At 51.0% G+C, this 19288-nt stretch overlaps 2 protein-coding genes across 2 annotated transcripts in view; both read right to left on the bottom strand.

Moving 5' to 3' along the window:
• tmem182a (transmembrane protein 182a) overlaps nt 1–11221 on the bottom strand; it is a 55201-nt gene extending 43980 nt beyond the window's left edge. Inside the window, exon 1 of the mRNA XM_062456600.1 lies at nt 11199–11221. The gene's annotated coding sequence lies outside the window, so the exon portion shown is untranslated. The remainder of the gene's footprint in view (nt 1–11198) is intronic.
• mgat4a (alpha-1,3-mannosyl-glycoprotein 4-beta-N-acetylglucosaminyltransferase A) overlaps nt 675–19288 on the bottom strand; it is a 22649-nt gene continuing 4035 nt past the window's right edge. Inside the window, exons 3-17 of the mRNA XM_062456593.1 lie at nt 14193–14360; nt 13815–13955; nt 10093–10226; nt 9914–9960; nt 9607–9720; nt 8356–8431; nt 7417–7531; nt 7182–7312; nt 6855–6962; nt 6503–6577; nt 4750–4868; nt 3721–3799; nt 3026–3086; nt 2751–2863; nt 675–2426 (exon numbers count right to left, since the gene is read on the bottom strand). Of these exons, the coding sequence (XP_062312577.1) occupies nt 2400–2426; nt 2751–2863; nt 3026–3086; nt 3721–3799; nt 4750–4868; nt 6503–6577; nt 6855–6962; nt 7182–7312; nt 7417–7531; nt 8356–8431; nt 9607–9720; nt 9914–9960; nt 10093–10226; nt 13815–13955; nt 14193–14360 (1508 nt within the window). The 3' untranslated portion in view covers nt 675–2399. The remainder of the gene's footprint in view (nt 2427–2750; nt 2864–3025; nt 3087–3720; nt 3800–4749; nt 4869–6502; nt 6578–6854; nt 6963–7181; nt 7313–7416; nt 7532–8355; nt 8432–9606; nt 9721–9913; nt 9961–10092; nt 10227–13814; nt 13956–14192; nt 14361–19288) is intronic.

Below are 19288 nucleotides of genomic sequence, written 5' to 3'. Positions count from 1 at the left end.
CAAAAAAAAAAAACAGAGTCTAAATTGAGGGCACTCGATCATCCTAGATTACGCTCAATCTGTGTCTATGAAACCAGACCAGTTAAAAGTAGGCTACAGCAGTCAAAAAATCATTTCAACCACAACTAGCCGTCTGATTGGATATGACATGATGATGTCACACGAAAATGGGAGAACTCCAAAATTGGAGATGGAGAAAGTAAAAGCACAGCCATAAAAAGAGATGGCAATACATAACTCAGTGCAAACCACCTCCACAAAAATAGCTTATATACACATATTCCTTTCCAGTTTCAAACAGGGCATCAATCTCACGTTTACACACAGCGCGCGTAGCAAACAGGGTGCAGCGTCTCAGAGTAACACAGAGGATTTCAGTCCCTAAATCCAATTCTAAATTAGAATTTAGAACGCTAGAACTTTGCCACCCGCTCCAGGAGGTTTATCAGGGGTGTGAGTTCAAAGGTCGGTACAGTAGACTACAGACAGGACCTGACACTAAGGCACCTGGGTTCAGGGGGGAATCCTCCAGGAGGAATCCTCCAGGGGGAATCCTCCAGGGGGAATCCTCCAGGGGGAATCCTCCAGGGGGAATCCTCCAGGGGGAATCCTCCAGGGGGAATCCTCCAGGAGGAATCCTCCAGGGGGAATCCTCCAGGGGGAATCCTCCAGGGGGAATCCTCCAGGGGGAATCCTCCAGGGGGAATCCTCCAGGGGGAATCCTCCAGGGGGAATCCTCCAGGGGGAATCCTCCAGGGGGAATCCTCCAGGGGGAATCCTCCAGGGGGAATCCTCCAGGGGGAATCCTCCAGGGGGAATCCTCCAGGGGGAATCCTCCAGGGGGAATCCTCCAGATTGGGGATGAGGAGCAGAGGGGCTTATTCTCAATCCAACTCTCTTCTAAGTCCTCCACATCCTTTCACTTCAAAGTTAACTTCAACGTGTTGGACAACATGGGGTTTGTTTCACCTGTTCTAACGCGGGCAAGACAGCATGGATGCCAAGCAGCTCTGTTAAAAAACATCAATCAAAATTCAGAGAGAAAAAACAACAATTCACCAACAAACAGCTGTGGAATAAACTGTTTACAGACTACAAAATAAAATATTTTTTAAACCTTGTACAAATTAAAGATTTATTTCAAATAAATTAAGTCACCTTCATAGATCATCATTGCTGTAATAATATAATGTATTCTGTTTATATATACAGTATATATATATTTATTTATATATATTTCCCCAGGTGAGCGATAGCATGTCAAGGCCATGTCTGATTGGTTAACCATAAAAGGACACTGGAGGTCAAATGCCTGACTTCTTGCTAGAGACATGAAGTAGTGAGATAGATATGGTTTCCTTCACTGCAATAACTTAAGGGGATTTGGAGGGTGGAGTTTCCTTGGACTCCGTTCTGACAGCAGCCCCAGATAGTAAAAGGTAACGACTGAAGGATGGTATGCTGATCTGAGACCTGTGACTTAGACCAACTTCCTCCTGGGTAGAAGATCTCACCAATTAGTTTGGCAGAGACACAGCTGCCTCCATAAAATGCAGGGGGAGCAACCTGCTTATGTACTATTCAGTTTGTCACCATAGTAACAAACCCCTTTAAAAAAGAGAGAAAGAGAGACACTACAAACAGACACTATCTGAACAAATGACTGGTTTTCTGAGCAGAAGGAAAGTCAAATAAGGTCGAACACAAAGCAACTGGTTCGTTTTCAAGTTCAGGAGTATCTTCATCGGCGATGACCATTTCTTACCAGCAGAGGGCAGTGTCATGGCTCCAGCCATGCTGCAGTACCAAGCCTGTCCAGAGGAGGCGAAAGAGCGCTGTGGAGCTGGATCTGGACTGTGCACTGCAACACCAGGGTGTCTGGGTGACATCACCAGCTCAGATGATCCCTAGGTGTGGCTGCTCATCCATTACTAATGTCTGATGATCCCTTAGGCATGTCTGATGATGTGTGTCTGTAACCAGCCTCCCAGGACCCGGCAGTCACCTCCAGAGACAGAGCGTTAGCGGTCCTGACAGCACACACCAGAGCCTCTCCGAGTGATTAACAGTGTCTTCCACTGATCAGTAGTCTTCACATTCATAAAACAAAAAAAGAGAGAGAGAGGGAGGGAGAGGGAGGACGAAAGAGAGAGAGGGAGATAGAGAGAGAGTGAGAGGTAGCAGAAAGACAGAGTGATAGAGAGAAAGAGGGAGGCAGTGAAAGACAGAATTGCGAGGCAGCCCCACAAACAGCCTCTCGGCGCTCTGGTGGGGCTCTGGTGGGGCTCTGGTGATGTCATGCAGGTTGCTAGGCGCCAGAGGCCCATGTGCACAGTCAATCTGTGAGGGTCGCCAGCCCTCTGAGGGGGGTCTTGATTGATGTAGCCCCCCCCGGTCAGTTAGCCTGCTATTTTCTTTATATGGATCTGCAGGGAGAGAGCAAAGTAAACAGTTTGTTATTAGACCCAAACACAGACGAGCAGCATGACTCGGAGGACTGACTGAGAGAGCAGATGCAGCCTGCCACACCTGGGTTATAATACCACTCAGGGAGCGCTTGATTGATCCCTGCAGGTGCGGCCTCAGAATTCAAATCACACGCACCTCCAATACTTAGAAGTTTTTTTGTATTTTTTTCACACATTTATGGATTGGCACCATGGTGCTTTGACTGTAACTGCACTTAGGGTAGTAGGGCACAGTGCCTCTGATTGGTTAGAGGGGCAAGCGGGTGGCGGTGATTGGCTGACCTCGCTGACGATGGCCCAGACGGCTGAGTTTTTCAGGACGGAGAGGCGCAGCGCCAGCACGGGGTTGAAGGAGGGGTCGACAACGCCCTCCGCCACGCCCTTCTGGAACTGACCTGCTCTCACACGCGCACACACACACACACACAAATCAAACCATGCCCAAACAAAGGCAGAGACCCACACAAAGACACACAGAGAGGGAAAGCCACACTGTACCATTGTGATTCATAACACAGGTAAGGGTGATGGATAAAGAATGTCCCAGGTCCACTAACCGATTCTGTAAAAATTATCTTCAGTTTTCTTATATTTCACTTTGGTCTGCAGTCCATTGTCCTAAAAAACACGAACACACACAAACAGGTTAAACAACAGATGAAAGGAGAGTTCTTAAATAAAACAGCTCTTGAAATACAACAGAGACAGTGTTAATTGTGTTATTTGAGATAATACTGCAGGCTGGTTTTGAATCATGTCAGTTACGTGTGTGAATCTGGGTTACAGGTTTCTGGTGCTGTGTGTGTTCATGCCCATTACCACTCTCCTCTGGTGCAATATAACTGACTGGAGCTGGTTGACTGGGGAGTCAGGTGGCTGAGCGGTTAGGGAATCTGGCTATTGATCAGAAGGTTGCCGGTTCGATTCCCGGCCGTGCTAATTACGTTGTGTCCTTGGGCAAGGCACTTCACCCTACTTGCCTCGGGGGGAATGTCCCTGTACTTACTGTAAGTCGCTCTGGATAAGAGTTTCTAGTAAATTACTAAAATTTGTTGTATAAATGGTTGTATTCAGGATCTGATCCATAACCAATCAATAATGAGGGACACACAGTATGTCAATAACCCTAATCCTAAATTCCATTATACCACTAGGGCATCTCTACTGAGGTGTGTTGGGTGGTGCTATTTTCCATCCTGTGTGTGTGTGTGTGTGTGTGTGTGTGTGTGTGTGTGGGGGGGGGGGTTCTCACCGAGAAAGGCAGGATCTCGACAGTGGTGTTCTCTATGCGGTCCCCCGGGTGCTCCTGGTTCCCGCTGCGGAACAGGAACCTGGCAATCACACGACGGGACGCTTAATGCATGTTCAGGTCCCGGGGCCCGCTCATGAAGGTGCACAGGCACGCTTCCCACAACAGCAAGAACATACTGTACTGTTTTACTGTGACATTACACAAGCTCCAGGTCTACTGACCAGTGTTGGACACACACACGCGTATCCACACTCACCGTCACACACTCAACCAAAAATAAAGATTAAAAGTCTCCCAAATAGACTTCCACTTAAAATGCTAATGAAATCTTGTCTACCGGCAGTTTGGGGAGAGATAACCCAGTCAGACTGGATAACATGGAGATGACCTCATGATCACCGCAGGATTCTCTCTCTCTCTCTCTCTCTCTCTCTCTCTCTCTCGTCTAGATAGAACGAGGGATCTTGTAGTCCTTCTCTTCTCCTCTTCAGACCAAACCTGATCCCTCTCCGCTACTCTCATCCTGATCAATCATCCATTTTTCCTACTGTCTTTTATGTGTATGTTTTTCTATCCCCCCCCCCCTCCCCCTTCCTCTCTCTGGGCAGGAAGAGAGGTCTAGGAGTTCTTATTTTAGAACATTCTCATTAGCACATCCTGATCCTCAGAGAGTCATGCACACCAAGGCTGCTCCCACATCACAAGGGGAACTGTGTGTGTGTGTGTGTGCGTGTGTGCGTGCGAGCGAGCGAGAGGGCACACTAGCTTCCCACTCTCCCAGAGCCTGCATGCACAAAAACAGACACTACCTGCCACCTACCACCATCTCTCAGGGGACCCGTGTGTGTGTGTGTGTGTGTGTGTGTGTGTGTGTGTGTGTGTGTGTGTGTGTGTGTGTGTGTGGGAGAGAGAGAAAGAGAGTGACAGCTGGACTCCCACATTCACACCACTTACGCACAACAACACATGCATCCCAACACACACACACCCACATACACAGCCCAACAATAAGAGCCGGCCCCTCCATACCTGTCGATGCTGACAGGCCTGTCGAAGCGCAGCAGTATGTAGTCTCCCTCTGTGGGGTTGATGGCCCAGAAGAAGTCCTCTCCCAGGTAGGTCTTCTCCAGGGTGTGGCCCTGGTACACCTGCAGGAGGACCAGCACAGACACACTGACCTGCTGCCCTCACACCTCACCACCATGCAGCACAGACACCCTGACCTGCTGCCCTCACACCTCACCACCATGCAGCACAGACACCCTGACCTGCTGCCCTCACACCTCACCACCATGCAGCACAGACACCCTGACCTGCTGCTCTCACACCTCACCACCATGCAGCACAGACACCCTGACCTGCTGCCCTCACACCTCACCACCATGCAGCACAGACACCCTGACCTGCTGCCCTCACACCTCACCACCATGCAGCACAGACACCCTGACCTGCTGCCCTCACACCTCACCACCATGCAGCACAGACACACTGACGTGCTGCCCTCACACCTCACCACCATGCAGCACAGACACCCTGACCTGCTGCCCTCACACCTCACCACCATGCAGCACAGACACCCTGACCTGCTGCCCTCACACCTCACCACCATGCAGCACAGACACACTGACCTGCTGCCCTCACACCTCACCACCATGCAGCACAGACACACTGACGTGCTGCCCTCACACCTCACCACCATGCAGCACAGACACCCTGACCTGCTGCCCTCACACCTCACCACCATGCAGCACAGACACACTGACCTGCTGCCCTCACACCTCACCACCATGCAGCACAGACACCCTGACCTGCTGCCCTCACACCTCACCACCATGCAGCACAGACACACTGACCTGCTGCCCTCACACCTCACCACCATGCAGCACAGACACCCTGACCTGCTGCCCTCACACCTCACCACCATGCAGCACAGACACACTGAAGTGCTGCCCTCACACCTCACCACCATGCAGCACAGACACACTGACCTGCTGCCTTCACACCTCACCACCATGCAGCACAGACACCCTGACCTGCTGCCCTCACACCTCACCACCATGCAGCACAGACACACTGACGTGCTGCCCTCACACCTCACCACCATGCAGCACAGACACACTGACGTGCTGCCCTCACACCTCACCACCATGCAGCACAGACACCCTGACCTGCTGCCCTCACACCTCACCACCATGCAGCACAGACACACTGAAGTGCTGCCCTCACACCTCACCACCATGCAGCACAGACACACTGACGTGCTGCCTTCACACCTCACCACCATGCAGCACAGACACCCTGACCTGCTGCCCTCACACCTCACCACCATGCAGCACAGACACACTGACGTGCTGCCCTCACACCTCACCACCATGCAGCACAGACACACTGACGTGCTGCCCTCACACCTCACCACCATGCAGCACAGACACACTGACGTGCTGCCCTCACACCTCACCACCATGCAGCACAGACACCCTGACCTGCTGCCCTCACACCTCACCACCATGCAGCACAGACACACTGACCTGCTGCCCTCACACCTCACCACCACCACTTACACCGCCTTTAACCTCTCAAGGATGGGTGCCTGAATGCAAATTTCCCCCCAAAATGACACTCCCTAATACCTTACACTGTCTTTAATAGTATCTTTAAGCCATGGCTGTATGATATCCCAGGGAGTGGTGGAAATGCGAGGGGGCTGGGTTGGTGTCGAGGGCACAGTTTGGCTGACTAATGTAATTATAATATATATTTAGGGGGATAAGAGGGGGGTTACCTTTAGTGAGGTGGAGACCTCGGCTGGGGGGTTCACATGGATCTTGTGGAGAAGGGGCTTCAGGAAGTCCTTATCCTGAACAGGAAGTAAGCATGACAGGATGTGGTCATTCTGCAGAGTCATACCAACAAGTATACAGGAAGTGGAGGATCACACACATGCACACAGATTTCTGAGAATAGAGATGCCTGCTGGATAGTGGTGGGCCGCAGGGCGTTTTTGAGCAGAGAGGCTGGGTGGTAGAGGAGGGTGAGAAGGGGGTGAGGTGGAGTGAGGTTCTACTCACAGTGAGGGTGAGGTGGAGTGAGGTTCTACTCACAGTGAGGGTGAGGTGGAGTGAGGTTCTACTCACAGTGAGCTTCTGGATCTTTCCAGCCAGGGACGAGTGGAGCCCCACATGCTGGAACAGAGAGGGCCGGAAGCGCACCCTCAAACCTGACTTCTGTCTCTCACAGTGTTTCTGTATGAAGAGGGGGGGGGGGGGGGGGTAGAGAGAGGGTAGAGAAAAGGGAGAAGGGGAGTGGAGAAAAAAGGGAGGGGGAAAGGTGGAGCGAGGTAGAAAGAGAGAGAGAGGTAAAGATAGAGATAATGATATTGAGATATAGAGGGTTGTTCAGGGTCAATCTTTGTGTCCAGCTACGTGGGGTCACCTGGACTGGACTGGGTTTGGGGTACGTACCGCGTCCTTCTCCGGGTTGCACACCTTCACCCACAGGATGTGATCCAGCAGCCAGTCTATGGGCTTCTCCTTGTAGAACATGAAGATGAACTCTACAATCAGGTTCAGATCTGGAGCCTGGAACATCTTACCTGAGGGGAGAGAGAGAGGGGGTGAGGTGTATAGCAGGTTGGAAGGACAGAAGGAAGGAAGGCTCAAAGTGTGCTTAGGAGCACACCGAAGCAGAGCCAGGTACCTATGAAGCCCAGCTGAGAGAACTCCAGGATCATCCAGTCTTCAGAGGAGAGCTGCAGGGCAAAGTTCTTCATGGTGGCAAAGTAGTTTGGCTTGGCGACAATGTCATCCTCCAGCTGAGGGGAGGAGAGAAAGAGCAGGGGAGAGAGAGAGAGATAGGGAGGGAGAGAGAGAGCAGGAGAGAGAGAGAGAGCAGGAGAGAGAGAGAGATAGGGAGGGAGAGAGAGAGCAGGAGAGAGAGAGAGATAGGGAGGGAGAGAGAGAGCAGGAGAGAGAGAGAGATAGGGAGGGAGAGAGCAGGAGAGAGAGAGAGAGAGACAGAGAGAGAGGGAGGGAGAGAGGGAGGGACGGATGAGAAACGATGCACCACAAGACCAAGGCTAGTTTCTAACCTTGACTAGAGACAGGTCTACTAATATCCACAGTGCAGTCAGTCTCACATGGTAGACTAGCTCACTAAGCAGCCTAGAGCCTACTGCACTACAGTGGGTTTATATAAGACTGGGTACCTCTCCCTTCAGACAGACAGCGGAGAGAGGGACAGCAGACAGACGTATTAAAAACACAAACAAACATACAAGAAGAGGGACAGAAAAATGAAGAAAGAAATATCAAGTGTAAAAAAATTAAATAAAAAGTAGAAATGTAGTGTCTGACTACCTGAGTCCAGGCTCCAGACATTCACTCAAGGAGAAAGGACAGAGATGAAAGTGTACAACCACACATTCGGTGTATTGGCCACTTAAGATGTAAAGAACATGCCTAAATTGGGTACGGCGTGTTCTAAAGTGCCAGAAAACCTGTGTTTCCCTGGTAACAAGCCTCTGCGTGTGTGTATTGGAGTGTGTCCTAAACTACCTACTCCTGCTGTGTGCTTTACAACAGGTTGCCATGGGAACATAGGTTTAGGGATGTCTGTGACTGTGTGTGTCAGACATACCTGTACATAGTAGACTCCTTTACTGACGGCGTACATCATGAGGAAGGAATAGTCTAGATTCTGCTTGGTCCGCCATCTGAACAGAAGAACACATCCTTCACCAGAAACCTTAACAAAGCCCTATCATCTCCCAATATCATCACCATAACACTGAAGACTCAGGATCTCACTTGCAAGCACATTCACAATGCAAGCAGGCAGGGTCTCAATGTTCTGCAAAAAGAGAAAGAGAGACAGAGAGAGAGAGAAATGTAGAAAGAGATGGAGAATGATGGAGAAAGATGGAGAGGGAAAGAGATGGAGAGAGAGAGAGAGAGAGAAAAGAAAGATGGAGAGAGAGGGAGAGAGAAAGATAGAGAGAGAGAGAGAGAGAGAGAGAGAGAGAGAGAGAGAGAGATGGAGAGAGAGAGAGAGAGAGAGAAATAGATGGATGGAGAGAGATACAGCTAATGGGAGCAGGTGTGCGTGGTGCTGCCTGAGGGCAGGTGTGAGGATTGACTCTGGGGACACACACACACACACACACACACTCAGTCAGTCCCTCTCACACACACAGCCAGGTGGTGGGTGGTACAGGACGTTCCTGCTGTGACGCTTCAACTGGAATATAATGAGGCCTGTTTATCATTTCATTCTGGGGTGAGTGAGCCTGTGCACACCCACACCATGTCAAAAACACAGAGGCTTACATTTACACACACACACACACACTAATGAGTCCAGTTTGTCACTGCATCTAAGCAGCAAAAAGTGCACGGGGTTCCTCATGAATATTCATGACCTTCCAAATGAAGTCAAATGTTCTCAAATGCCTGTAATGTTCAACAAGCACGCGCCATTCAGAGTTCAAACACTGTTTACCCTCCCAACAGCCCTGTACCAGTTGAGCATGCAAACACACAGGCAAGCCCAGGTTCAAGCCCAGGTTCAAGCCCAGGTTCAAGCCCAGGTTCACAGCGCATTCTGAAACAGGTCCCTAGAAAGGAAGGCAGAGGAGAAGGAGAGAGAGAGAGACCAACAGATAGGAACAGAGAGAGGGATGAGGAGAGAGAGAGCAGAGTCACCGTAGTAGAGGGGGGGTGTCGAGCAGACGACCTTGAGCTCACTTTGAAGAGCGCCTGTGGAATACTGAGTAGTCTGCACCCTTTCCTGTTCTTCCTCCTCTCCATCCCTCACTGTGTGTGTGTGTGTGTGTGTGTGTGTGTGTGTGAGTGTGTGTGTTTGTGAGTGTGTGTGTGTGCGTTCTCTTACTTGACTCTTTCTCGGGAGTCTCCAAAGGTCTCTCTGAGGTTGCTGAGGTCTGGGTAGTAGCTGGCTGGAGGAGAGATCACCTCCAGGAGCCCAGAGCTGAACTCTGTAGAAAACCTGACACACACCCACAATTATAGCAACACAACTAATCCTCAATTTTAATCATTTAATATAAAAATATTCTGTTAACCATTCTTGTCTCTGTAATCCCCATCGGATGTCCCACCGACAAACAGTCACCAGATAGTCCCCAGAGAGACAGGAAGTAGTGTGCGTGCGTGAGGACAGGAAGTGGTCAGCTACTCACTCTTTGTCCAAGTCGGTCACCACACTGTGAACATAATCTGTGTCTGTCTGTGGAGACACACACGCACACACGCAGACGTGCATGCACATCAGCTAGAGGTCACCTAAATGGAAAAATCCCCAAAAAGTGTGTGTGTGTGTGTGTGTACTACAGTATCAGGCATTCACTATGCCCCTCACCTCCCCCACGAACACGATGATGACGCAGTCCAGCTTCTCGTCGACGGAGAGCTTGTCGATGAGGGAGTGTAGCGTCTCCGCCAGGTACGACTTCACCTTCCTCCTCACTGTGGGGATCCCCATCACCATGGAGACTGGGGAGGAGGGGGAGGGAGGGTTGAGAACAGGATCCACTGGTCAATAACACGCGCACACACACACACACACACGCGGCATGTGTCCTGGGAGCTGGGCAGGGCTGGGGTTAGTAATGCTCCTGCAGAGCACCTCTGACCTCTGACCCTGGTCGACCACGGAGGTCCCTGGAGCCAGGACAGCCCTGTCTCTGGATTAACTGGAGCGCTGCTAGACACACAGGAGACCATGACAACCTGGGCGGTACCACACACACACACGCACGTACTGAGTACACACTGGTGAGCTGAGTGCAGGTAGTCCCCCTGGTCTCATTCTGCCAAACAACCAGCCACACTTGTTTCCCCAACTGTGTGTGTGTGTGTGTGTGTGTGTAGGGGGGGTATGAAAACAAGAGAAAAGACAGGATGAAAGGGGAGATGGTGAGAGTACAGATAGTGCTGTCTAGAACCTATCCATCTGTTGTATTGTATTTTTCACAAAGGGAGAGAGACAAAGAGAGAAGGAGGACAGACCTTCAGTATTCTTGACCTGGGAAGATTCCCTGTAACCCAGCACCACTGGACAATCCACTAATACACACACACACACACACACACACACACACACACACACACACACACACACCCTCCCCTGACACACGTCACTCTCCCCACCACACACACCACACCCTCCACACACATCCTCTCCATACACACACACACAAAAAAGGATTCCTCTCCCTATTGTTTGTGTGAGTGCGTGTGTGGGTGTGTGTGTGTGTGTGTTTGGGTGGGTGTGTGTGTACAGAGAACAAAATAAGGTATACTGAGTGGGCTCTCGTCCTCATCTTGTGTCACCTCAGTCAACAGCGGACAGCAGGTGTCAAACGGTTAAGACATATTCAAACCAAACCAAGGACTGAGACAAAACACAACACATGCTAGATGATCTGATGAACCCCTACTCATACAAACTGCCGGGTCAGACACAGCAGTGTGTGTGTGTGTGTGTGTAACTTTCAGAAGAGACTACATGGGGGTCACTGGATCACAAACATGTAGAGATGGGGGGGAGGTCTGCTGTGATCCACCAGCGTGAAAAATCTGTCCCTGATTCAGCTTTGTGTGCCCGTCGCTTCAGCCCAGCAAAGCCAGACATATGCACCCCCCCCTCCACACACACTCACACACAAAGTAGGTCGAGGATGAAAGGAGAGAGAGTGGGAGGGAGAGAAAAGCGAGAGGGTGGGTGAGATTGAGGAATAGAAGGTGGGAGGGAAGGAGAGGGAGGAGAGAGAGAAAAAACAGAGGCAGAAACAGATAAAGGAAGGTTCAGTGCGCTGCAAAACGCACGACCAAAGTGAAGTGATGCAGGAGTGGAGGGGATGAGGGGAAAACACACTCATCTCTCTGTGCCCTCATCCCTTCATCCTCTCCTTCTTTTCAGAGCCCATCATGTCAGGGCCCCTGCCTCTCTGCCTCTCAGCCTCTCAGCCTCTCAGCTTCTCCTTACAGAGGACTAAAAGAGAATGCCATGGAAGTAACACTGAAAGGAACGTATGCGTGTGTGTGCATTCAAGTGTGTGTGTGTGTGTGTGTGCATCTTAGTGAGTGCATTCAAGTGTTTGCGTGTGTGTATGTGTGTGTCTCGGTGAGTGCATGCAAGTGTGTGTGCATGTGTGTGCAACTAAAGTGTGTGCAAGTGTGTGCGTGCAAGCAAAGTGTGTGTGTAGATGCAATTTGTGTGTGTGCGTGTGCGTGTGCAGTGTGTGAAGTTGAGACCTAGAGGCCATGAGACACCTGATCCAAAATGGACTACAGGACCTCCGGACTTTCATCTCATTGCCAGCGAAAATACCATCTTTTCTATGAAAGCAAATCCGAATGAAAAACTGTACTTCTGAGAAAGAGTGATTGACTCAGTTTTACAGCTCTCTCATTCCCCTAATCCCCTAATCTCCATGAGGAGGAACTGGGTAACCATGATGATGATGTCCCAATTTACACTGCTATAAATAGCCCCAATGTCAGATACCCTTAGAAGAAAGACAGTGAGAGGGACAGAGAGGTGTGAGAGAGAGGGGTGGGGATAAGGAGAGTTAGAGAGAGAGCGAGAGAGAGAGAGAGAGAGAGAGAGAGAGAGGGGTGGGGAGAAGGAGAGTTAGAGACAGAGAGAGAGAGAGAGAGAGAGAGAGAGAGAGAGAGAGAGAGAGAGAGAGAGAGAGAGAGAGAGAGAGGGGTGGGTGGGTGGGGAGAAGGAGAGTTAGAGAGAGAAAGAGAGAGAGAGGTGGGAGAAGGAGAGCTAGAGAAGGAGAGAGAAAAGGAGAGAGATTGCAAGTGGAAAGATTATTGAGGGAGGGAGCGAAAGGCGTTCTTGACCTTATGCTAAGATGGCGATTTTATCTCTCTGCCTCTACAGTATATCAGCCTAGTAGACAGTCTCCTAGCCTCCCTGTCGGTGTGTTAGCCTAGTAGACAGTCTCCTAGCCTCCCTGTCGGTGTGTTAGCCTAGTAGACAGTCACCTAGCCTCTCTGCCGGTGTGTTAGCCTAGTAGACAGTCTCCTAGCCTCCCTGTCGGTTTGTTAGCCTAGTAGACAGTCTCCTAGCCTCCCTGTCGGTGTGTTAGCCTAGTAGACAGTCTCCTAGCCTCCCTGTCGGTGTGTTAGCCTAGTAGACAGTCACCTAGCCTCTCTGCCGGTGTGTTAGCCTAGTAGACAGTCTCCTAGCCTCCCTGTCGGTGTGTTAGCCTAGTAGACAGTCTCCTAGCCTCTCTGCCGGTGTGTTAGCCTAGTAGACAGTCACCTAGCCTCTCTGCCGGTGTGTTAGCCTAGTAGACAGTCTCTTAGCCTCCCTGTCGGTTTGTTAGCCTAGTAGACAGTCACCTAGCCTCTCTGCCGGTGTGTTAGCCTAGTAGACAGTCACCTAGCCTCTCTGCCGGTGTGTTAGCCTAGTAGACAGTCTCCTAGCCTCCCTGTCGGTTTGTTAGCCTAGTAGACAGTCTCCTAGCCTCCCTGTTGGTTTGTTAGCCTAGTAGACAGTCGCCTAGTCTCTCTGCCGGTGTCCAGACACACAGCAGAACCAGCTCAGATGCACACCACTCCTGCTCCAAGAGCAGCAAAGCTACTGCCGGACCAGAGAGTGAAGCTCAGCCTATCAGGACAGCGTGGGGATTTACATCTCCCAGACAACCCCCAACGAAGACACTTCAAAGCCACATCTGTGTGTGTGTGTGTGTGTGTGTGTGTGAGAGAGATGGTTGTTTGCCCCATCTCTGGTTCCCGTGGGAGCTTGCTCCTCGTGGATCACTGGGCTTCTCATCAGTGTCAGGAAGCAGCACGGTCTTTTCCAAGTTCTGATTGGCCCTTCCCTCTGCCTGTCACATATCCTGCCCCTCTCTTCACCCCATCTCTCCTCACCATCCCCATCCATTCTCCTGCTCCCTTCCTGCCAGACACACACACACACATCTGCACCACGCCCATAATCCTCTTAAGGTGAACCTGATCCAGAGAAGTGGATCAGGTGGATCCCCCTGTCAGTGCGTGTGTGTGTGTGTGTGTGCGTGTGTGTGCGTGCGCGCGTGCGTGTGTGTGCGTGAGGCTCACCTCCAGTGCGTCCCAGGCCCACCTGTACGGCAGGGTGCAGACTGCCCTCATTGTTGAGCAGGTGAGGCAGGTGGTGGTAGATGTTTGGCACCTGGAGGGGCTTCCTGCTGGCCAGCTCCTTCAACAGCTTCTGAGTCTCATCTGGCAGGGGAGAGAAACAGAGAGGTGGGGGGAGGGGGGGAGACAAAAAGGATGAAGGAGAGAGTGAGGTCAAGAGGGGGAATGAGAGAGAGGGTGTAAGGGAGAGACAGAGAATCAGTGTGCCTGTTTACATCCTGGCCCTCTGTGTTTGCTAGTGTGTGTATATGTTTATGTATACAGTACATGTGTGTGTCAGTGTTCGTGTGTGCGTCAGTGTGTGTGTGCGCGCGGCAGTACCGGAGAAGTTGTTGAGCGCGTCCTTGCTGCCGTTGGTCTCTGCGATGGCACGTCTGAACTGCTCCAGGATGCTGTTGAGCTCCGAGGAGCGCTGCAAGGTCCTGTGCTCCGCCACGCGCAGGCGCTCCTTCAGGGCGTGGAACTCTCTCTGGTACGCTACCAGCTTCTCTGAAGGAGGAACACGGGGGAGAGTGAGAGAGGAAAAAAGGGAGAAAGAAAGAAGAAACGGTGAGAGAGAAAGTAGAGAGAGTGAGCTATAAGGAAGAGAAACAAACTGTGAGTTTATAAATCCTTCAAACCCTTCACCGCTCTCAGTTACGGAGATGTCACTGAGTATGTTCCTGAGAACCAACGCACAGATCTGTCTTCTGCGTAACCTGTCAGGGAGTCAGGTGGCTGAGCGGTTAGGGAAGTGGGTTAGTAATCCGAAGGTTGCCAGTTCGATTCCCGGCCGTCCAAATGACGTTGTGTCCTTGGGCAAGGCACTTCACCCTACTTGCCTCGGGGGGAATGTCCCTGTACTTACTGTAAGTCGCTCTGGATAAGAGCGTCTGCTAAATGACTAAATGTAAATGTAACCTCCATAATGACGCAACACTTGCTTTCATGTGCGTCTTCTACTGTGGTGAGGCCTTGTTGCTGGTTCCATCCAGGTCAACCTCTGAGTCCCTGTGGTTGTCGGCCACCTAAACTATGACATCAGCAGGGGCTCGATGTGTGTGAAGGCCAGCTATCGCAACAGGACCTGTCAACTTTCTTGGAGATGCTTTGTGTGGTCTGCCTTGGGGTGTGTGTCTTTGTGCGTGTCTGTGTGTGCAGGGGGGGTTTCCAGTCCATGTGCAATCGGTAATTTGCACAACAGTGGGTCTTGAACCTTATGGCTGGTTGTTTGTGTGTGTGTGTGTGTGTGTGTGTTAGTGTGTGTTAACCTCCAGATCCAGAAGAGGATTAACCCAGCAGGGTCTCTACTATTATTTGTATCAGGCACAGTTCCACAATAAAAGGACACAAGTTGGCAATGCTGCCTGCAGATAAAAATACACACACAACAAGCTTGTGTGTGTGAGACACAGGAGAGTGTGTGTGTGTGTGTGCTAGTCAGGCTGTCCAGGCCTATTTTTCATCTCCTGGCAGAATTGCCAATTTGTGCCCTTTTATTCTAGTCTGATATACAGAAAATCCATAATCCTCTTATCTCTGTCAGACTCCCCTCTCCACCTTTCTGTTCCCATCCCTCCCTGTTCTCTCCCTACATCCACTTGAGACGTGTGGAGAGCTTTCCTCCTCCATCTGTCCATCCCTGTTGTGGCCTCTCCAAGCTCTGTCTCTCCAGCTGACTGTTAAACTGCCGCAGACACACAGCAGTCACACTAAAAGCAGCTAAAGCCACGAGCCAAACATGGATCCTCCAGCGTCGACCCGTCGCACTAGCAAAACTAAAATCTCTCGCCGACAGAGAGTGGTTTAATCCAAAAAGGATGAAGAAAGAAGCCCTCTTCAGCACTTTAGACATCAGGAGAGTGGCTCTGAACCCTTCCTGAACCAGGCCCCAAAAACAGCTTGTTCTCCAGACAGTCACTGGAAATCCTTTGGTTGTTAGTGGTCTGCTGGCCACCGTGTCACACCAGCGTGTTATAACACGAGGCAGACAGCCAGTCCTGTCACCATGCCTGTCCACCAGCCGGTCTCATTCCCAGTGTATCAGACAGCTGGAGGTCTCTTCCCTGGGACAATCACGTGGCTCCCTCCCACAGGACTCACTACAGGACAAACCTCATGCTGCATCTCCCCTCTAGACGACAACTGAGCTGTGTGTGTGTGTGTGCGCGCTCTCCTGGTATGTGTTGATTTAAATCCCAGGAAAAAATAGTGTTCAGTGAGCAAGACATAGCATCCGAGCGCCTGTGTGTGTGCGCACGCGCGCGTGTGTGTGTTAGATGGCCAACTTGATAGCTGGGTGGATCCTTGATTGGATTGCATGATTATTTGTGGAGGATCTTCATGATCTTGTTATCCTTCTCAATCTCTTTTTATCTATACCTCCCTCCCTCCAGGCAGGGTAAGAGCAGATGGGGGAGGGATCATTTGCTCTCAGCTTTATTGCAGTCACATTTCCTCCCCCCTCTCTCCTCCCCCCTCTCCCCTCCCCTCTTCCATCCCACCAGCCGAGCTTCACTAAATCCAGTCTCTCTCAAGAGATTCCTCCAGCATCTTGCCGATGCGAGGTGGGGGCGGGGGCGATGCGAGGTGGGCTGGGCCGATGCGAGGTGGGGGGCGGGGCCGATGCGAGGTGGGCTGGGCCGATGCGAGGTGGGGGCGGGGCCGATGCGAGGTGGGGGCCGATGCGAGGTGGGCAGGGGGCGGGGCTGATGCGAGGTGGGGGCGGGCCCGATGCGAGGTGGGCTGGGGGCGGGGCAGATCCACGCACAACGCGTCAGTCTCCCCTCTCCTTGCTTTACTGCACCTGTTCAACCCCAGCTAGGCTACTTACAGCTCCAACAATGCAGTGACACCCTGTGCATCAAACCACACACAACCTGCGCATCACACACACTTGTTGTGTTTGTGTCAACAGAACGGAAGCTGCTAAAACACGTCACGCGTTCCACAAACATGACAATGCATACAACCTGCCACCACAACACACACAGAGCAGTGACACACACCCTCCTCTTTCCCATCACACTGACCTTGTCTGGATGGACACACCCACACACCTCCCTGGTTCATTCTGCTGACTGTGTGTTCCTGAGTGCTGATAAGGGACATCGGCAGCAAGTGTGTGTGTGTGTGAAAGAGAGAGAGAGAGACATAGAGGAGAGGAGAGAGAGAGAGAGAGGAGAGAGAGAGAGAGAGAGAGAGATGAGGAGAGAGAGAGAGAGAGAGAGAGAGAGAGAGAGAGAGAGAGAGAGAGAGGAGAGAGAGAGAGAGAGGGTGAGAGAAAAAAGTGATGGGGGGATGTTAAGACCACGTGTGTGAGTTTGTTTGCATTATGTGTACAGTATAGGATACTGCATTATGTGTACAGTATAGGATACTGCATTATGTGTACAGTATAGGATACTGCATTATGTGTACAGTATAGGATATTGCCTCTGAAATCACCTCTCTGAATACTTTATTGACTAAAATCAATAAAGACATTAGTTTGGTGGTCTTTTACCCACTGCTGAGTGTGCGTGAGAGAGAGAGAGAGAGAGAGAGAGAGAGAGAGAGAGAGAGAGAGAGAGAGAGAGATGAGAGAGAGGAGAGAGAGAGAGAGAGAGGAGAGAGAGAGAGAAATGCACCTGCCATTTCCACAGCTATAACTTCCCAGAATGCACTGTGTCAGCCTTGAGCATGACTAATCGTTTACAGGCTATTATCTTAAAGTAGGCCAGATGTCAGAACACATTGAAGGAGCAAGAGAGAGAGAGCGAGAGAGAGACAGACAGACAGACAGACAGACACAGAAACACATCAACATAAGTCCCCTCCAATAAACACCTCACCATTCCTTTTTTTAACAATCACATTACTGCATAACGAGGCTGGTCAGTAGCTAGCAAGCTAACACCATCCTGTCTACTGAAGGCTATGGAAACAACACAAAAAACTAGCACACAACAGCCTTCTGAAGGGTGCAGTTAGATGTTTTAATGATTTATGTTATTTACACAACGGCATGTCATTTCTGTCTCTACATGGTCAGCACCCCCCCCCCCCCGCCCCTGCCCGCTGCCCCCCCCCCCCCCCCCCCAACAACGCTGTAAACCTAGGGGAAATGGCTTGCTCCCCAACAGCCTGGTGAGAGAAGACCAGGACAATGTGGAACAACAGCAGTTCAGAATTGATCGCACTACAAGCCGTGGATAGCTCGGCTACGTCTTAGCAGGTTGACGGTTGGTGTGGTGGAGTTAACCAGGAGAGGGTTGAACGTAAATGGAAAGTTAGAGTTAGTCACTGTACTGACCCACCAAGGAGATCAGACAGTGTTGGTGGTCACGTGACTGGGAATTTCTCTAGTTCGAGTTCCCTGAGCTCCTATGCCAGCAGGTCATACATGCTGCTGCAGTTCTAACCCGTCAGTAAACATGATCCGTGCTCACTGAACATGACAGCATCTGACCACCACAGCCAATCCGAGCATGGTCTCTGCAAATACCCACACCTTTCTCTCTGAATCTCATACACACACACACACTCTCACTCAAACATAAACACACCATCACACACAAACACACACACTCAGCAGTGGTGGATACTGATCTCTGATCGAGTTCCCCTGAGGGTGGAAGCAGGAATCGATCTGGTATGGGCAATCCTACGATGCAGGCGCTGATACAGCCCCCCCCCCACACACACACACACAGCATACAGTATGACACAGTTAAAGAGACAGCTCCATTACAGATCTGTGTCGTCATTTCTGTCCTCGTCATCCTCGATCAACCCATCACTTCTATAGCCTCTCTCTATCCCTCTCTCTATCCCTCCGTCTATCCTCCGTCTATCCCTCCCCCTCCCTCTCTGTCTCCCCTCTTCAGATGGTGTGAGCCACTAATGCCCTGCCTGTCTGCCCGTGCCAACCTCTTTGCCCTTTTCAGGTTAGCGCACCCCTCCATCTGTCCTGAACCCACGGCCCCATCCAGCCACCTCTTCTTTCTCCTCCCAGTCATTCCACACCCTCCCTCCCTCCCTGTCCTCCTGCCCACCTCCCTCCCTGTCCTCCTGCCCACCTTCCTCCCTGTCCTCCTGACCTTTCCTCACAGGTGTCTTGTTATCTGCTTGTCAGTCTTAATTATTTCCCCACCTTCTGGCCCTTTACAATCCGCTCTATATCAGTCTGTGTGTGTGTGTGTTTCTGAGTGTGTGTGTGCCTTTGGCCCAGGCCTGCCAAGTGTCAGTGAGAGACTGAGATTGTCAGACTGAGATTTTGACAGTGCTGAGATGACAGCTTGGCCTGGTGCTGTTTCCTTAAGAAGTCTTTTCTATCTCTCTCTTTCTCTCTCCCCTTTTTCAATTGTTGTAGACAGCTAGTGTGTCTTTCCTCTAAGCATCAGGACCCTATTCCCAGGTGTACAGCAGTGTACAGTAAGTGTACAGCAGCTGTACAC

The sequence above is a fragment of the Osmerus eperlanus genome, chromosome 3 (genome assembly GCF_963692335.1).
Source record: "Osmerus eperlanus chromosome 3, fOsmEpe2.1, whole genome shotgun sequence".
Classification (NCBI taxonomy): domain Eukaryota; kingdom Metazoa; phylum Chordata; class Actinopteri; order Osmeriformes; family Osmeridae; genus Osmerus; species Osmerus eperlanus.
This window is presented reverse-complemented; position numbering and strand designations above follow the sequence as displayed.